At 36.1% G+C, this 3,668-nt stretch overlaps 1 protein-coding gene across 1 annotated transcript; it reads right to left on the bottom strand.

Annotated features, from left to right (window-relative positions):
- Positions 1-902: 902 nt before the first annotated feature.
- On the bottom strand, positions 903-1,532 carry LOC122304720 (uncharacterized protein At4g02000-like). Its single transcript, XM_043116989.1, has one exon. It carries the CDS (start codon positions 1,530-1,532, stop codon positions 903-905), a length of 630 nt encoding a protein of 209 aa, XP_042972923.1.
- Between the last annotated feature and the right edge of the window lie 2,136 nt (positions 1,533-3,668).

Raw genomic sequence — 3,668 nt, 5'->3', positions numbered from 1 at the left:
ATTAGGAAATCCTAACCTTGCTCTGTAGTTGTCCATCACGCGAGAGGTGATCTTTGTCTCCTGCAAGAAGACCACATCGGGAGCTTCCTTCCTGATTAAATCACGAAGGGTTTTGAATCTGCGTAGGTTCCCAAGCCCACGGGGATTCCAGCTTAGTAGCTTCATTGGACCCGACGGGGCTGCCCCGTAGCCTCCACCGATCCGTTGTATTCTCCAGCCTCCGGCAAACTCTCAGGTAAGCGTGTAGAGGTCCTCTTTGCCATACACGTATCATCATCATCACAGGTTGGAGCTGACCGTTTTCGACCAGCTTTGATGGTGGGTGTCTCTTTTGGTGCAGACCCAGCGATCCCCGTCCGGATCCTACCTCGCTTTCTTCGTTTGGGCCGAGCGAGCCCATTGGGAGTGGGCTCTAGTGGGACCATTACGAGGTCCAGAGGAAGCCCGTGAGAATGTGGGATCGAGGCCCCGGCCCTTGGGGAGGTTTCCTGACCGTTGGGTGCGGCCTCATCCGAGTCGTTGGCAGCACCGTCTTCCTCGGGGTGTGCTTGGTTACTCAGGCCATCATCATTCGATATCCCCCCATTCCTCTGGTTATCTCCCAATTGTTGTTCGAAGATAGGGACGTTAAATAGCTGTACTGGCTCTATTATTTCGTTCCCCTATTCTTGGATAATCGAGTCCTCCGGTCGTGCGTCCTGCGAGGCCTGAGTCTGACCCATAGATGGAGCCTCAGTGCTCGGGGTACTATCTTTCTACCCGTACTTTGGATAGTTGAATCCCCCGCCAGTTGACTGAGCCGCCCTCAGCCATTGTCCATAGGGAAGACTCTCCTCTTCGGAATTTGTGCTTCGAATTTTCCAGCTATCACACTCCTTGTGAGAGTGTCCTAGCCTCTCGCATTAGTAGCAAAAATCCGGCAACCTCTCGTAGGTGAACCGAACCCAGTACTCTCGGTGGTCACCCAGGCTTATCCTCTTCCTCCGTAGCAAAGGCTTCGTGATATCAAGAGCTAGCCGAACTCGCATGTACTCCCCCCATGCTAGGTCGTCATAATCTACATCCACTTCAATAACCTTACCTAGCGTATCCCCAATCAGTTTGCCCACATATTCATTGCATGCGATCATTGGTAAATCGTGGATTCTTACCCAAAAATCTGCCGTTGTCATAGAAACTTCATGCGCCTGTAGATGGCCCTCGAATTCCTTGGTAAGCACCAACTGTTTGTTGAAGGTCCATGGACCATCGTGTAGAACTCGTACCTTGTCTCTAGGTTCATCGAACTCCACCAACATCAATCCCTCAGCTAGGTCACGGAACTTAATGTTCTTCATCGGTCTCCACACCCAGCGCATTGTCTGCTTGAAGGCATCCCGATTGAAGTATCGCTCCGTGAGCAGCCTGACCATCAGAGATTTCTCACCCCGAACTCTAACATCTTCAAGCCGTTCTGTTTCCACCACTACTCCTGCCGATTCCTCTTCAGTAAGGGAAAGTTTCGCGTAGAGTGCTCGTAGTTCTTCCTCCATACTGTTTCTGCCGTAGTCCGTAACAGCCTTCGTACCCCTACCACCCACACCACCTACACAGGGTAGGAAACGGCCTCCATACCCCTACAACCCACACCACCTACACAGGGTAGGAAACGACCTCTATGCTGCTCTACAGAGAGAGAGCAGAGAGAGGAGAGCAGTTACCTCCTGCAGATCGAATTCGGGTTCAATTTGAATTATTAATATGTACAATAATGAGGAATCAAGTATGTGCCTTGCACGTGCTCGCTTAACTAGTTGTAAGAAAAATGGCAGTATCTCTAATATTTAAAAAACAAAAAAGGAGTCTCTATTGCAACAGTCTCTTTCAATTTTTAACCTCATTTTTATGGCTCGTTAAGTTTGGTTTGGAGGCTGAGATAAGAATTTTTTATTTTAAATAAAAATTTAAAATATTATATTTTAATATTATTATTATTTTAAACTTTAAAAATTTAAATTAAAAATTAAAAAAATTGAATTATTTATTATATTTTGTATAAAAATTTTAAAAGTTAAATTATAAAATACTATTTACTAGTTGGTGTGGATAAAATATCGAGCAAACACTTACATGGCATAGTTTAATTTGAAAGAGAAATTTTAAAATTTAAAATTTTGTTATTGTTGGTTAACAATTTTATCTATGGATCACCCATTACATATATTATATATACCTAATTAATTTAGCATACATTTTTCATTTTAAACTAACGAATATTTTAGTTTTTCTTACACATTCTTTTGGTTTTCTTAACACAAGTCTTTGTAGCTTTATATTAATAGATTATAACTTATAAAATTTTGGAGGAAGTAAAAAAGAGAGAATTTGTAAAATTAAAAAAGATTTCTATGGGTTAACCCATAGAAATCTTTGAGTTCCTAATAAATTTTCAAAATAAAAATTTACAAAGGTGCCAAAAGAAAAGTAAAATTTTAAAAAATATATCCTTAGGTCTTGTTTGGATGTTTAGATAATATAACAACTATATGAATTGTAGTGAAACAGTTTATGAATTGTAGTAAAATAATTTGAGTTAAAATATTTTATAGATTTTGGAAAATAAGAGAGAAAATGTTTAATAAAAATATTATAAAGTTAAAATATTGTTAAAATATAATTCTTTAATATTATTTTTATTTTGATATTTTAAAAAAATACTGTTTTTTATGTTTTGTTTGAAAAGTTGAAAAATTAATAATAATTAAATAATGATTAGATGAAAAAATTAAAAATTTAAAATTAAAATATATGTATTTAAATAATGTTTAAAATGTTGAGATGAAATAAAAACGTCTCAACATCCAATCGAGAGATTAGATTTTCGGTTAAGAGATCTCTTGGCTCAAAGCCCAATAGAGAAACCTTTATAATTGGTGGTCAGAAACTTGGATAAATAGTGTCTCATTAAGTCAGATGCTTTATTAAGCCTCAACGCCCAAAGTATAATTAATTAATGTAGTGGTGCTATAGATCATATAGATAACCTCTGTGGATGTTAGTATGAGATGATGGATTGTTGTATTACTTCTCAACTTTCTTGCTTAGTATCTGAGTGCTACAACTGATCTGCAAATTTCAATACTAGAGAAAGGGAGAAAAATGTAACAACAATTTATATACTTGTATGCTGTGATGTAGTACTGATGTCTATAAATTAAGCAATAAAGAACAAATCAGAAAGTCTGCTCGATCCGTAACAACAATTTAGAACCAGAAAATATTGGGGCCTGAGTGTTATTTCAAGATGACTTAATCCGTGAATGTTAATATATTAATATATATTAATATATTGATAATATATTGTAGTATATTATATATATAATGATATAGTATTAGTATAACTATAAATATAATAAACTATATAGTGATATAAGATTTTAAAATTTAATATTATATTAATTATTAGTTTATCATATAATACAAACTTATTTTATATATAATTATATATTATATAACAATGATATATAATATAAAAAATCATATAAAAAATACTTTATACAATATAAAATATCAATATATATATATGAATTGGTCCCATCCGATATTAGAAAAAGAAAAATGGAACCGGACCAATTTTGATCGGTTTTAAGAAAAATGAAATTGATACTGGACTTAAAGAAATCTAGTAT

The sequence above is a fragment of the Carya illinoinensis genome, chromosome 3, assembly GCF_018687715.1.
Source record: "Carya illinoinensis cultivar Pawnee chromosome 3, C.illinoinensisPawnee_v1, whole genome shotgun sequence".
NCBI classification, from domain to species: Eukaryota; Viridiplantae; Streptophyta; class Magnoliopsida; order Fagales; family Juglandaceae; genus Carya; species Carya illinoinensis.
Note: the sequence above shows the minus strand (reverse complement) of the source record. Positions and strands in the feature narration are given on the sequence as shown.

Bases quoted from the DNA above. Each gene is read 5' to 3' on its own strand.
- LOC122304720 (XM_043116989.1), bottom strand. From the start codon at position 1,532: ATGGAGGAAGAACTACGAGCACTCTACGCGAAACTTTCCCTTACTGAA.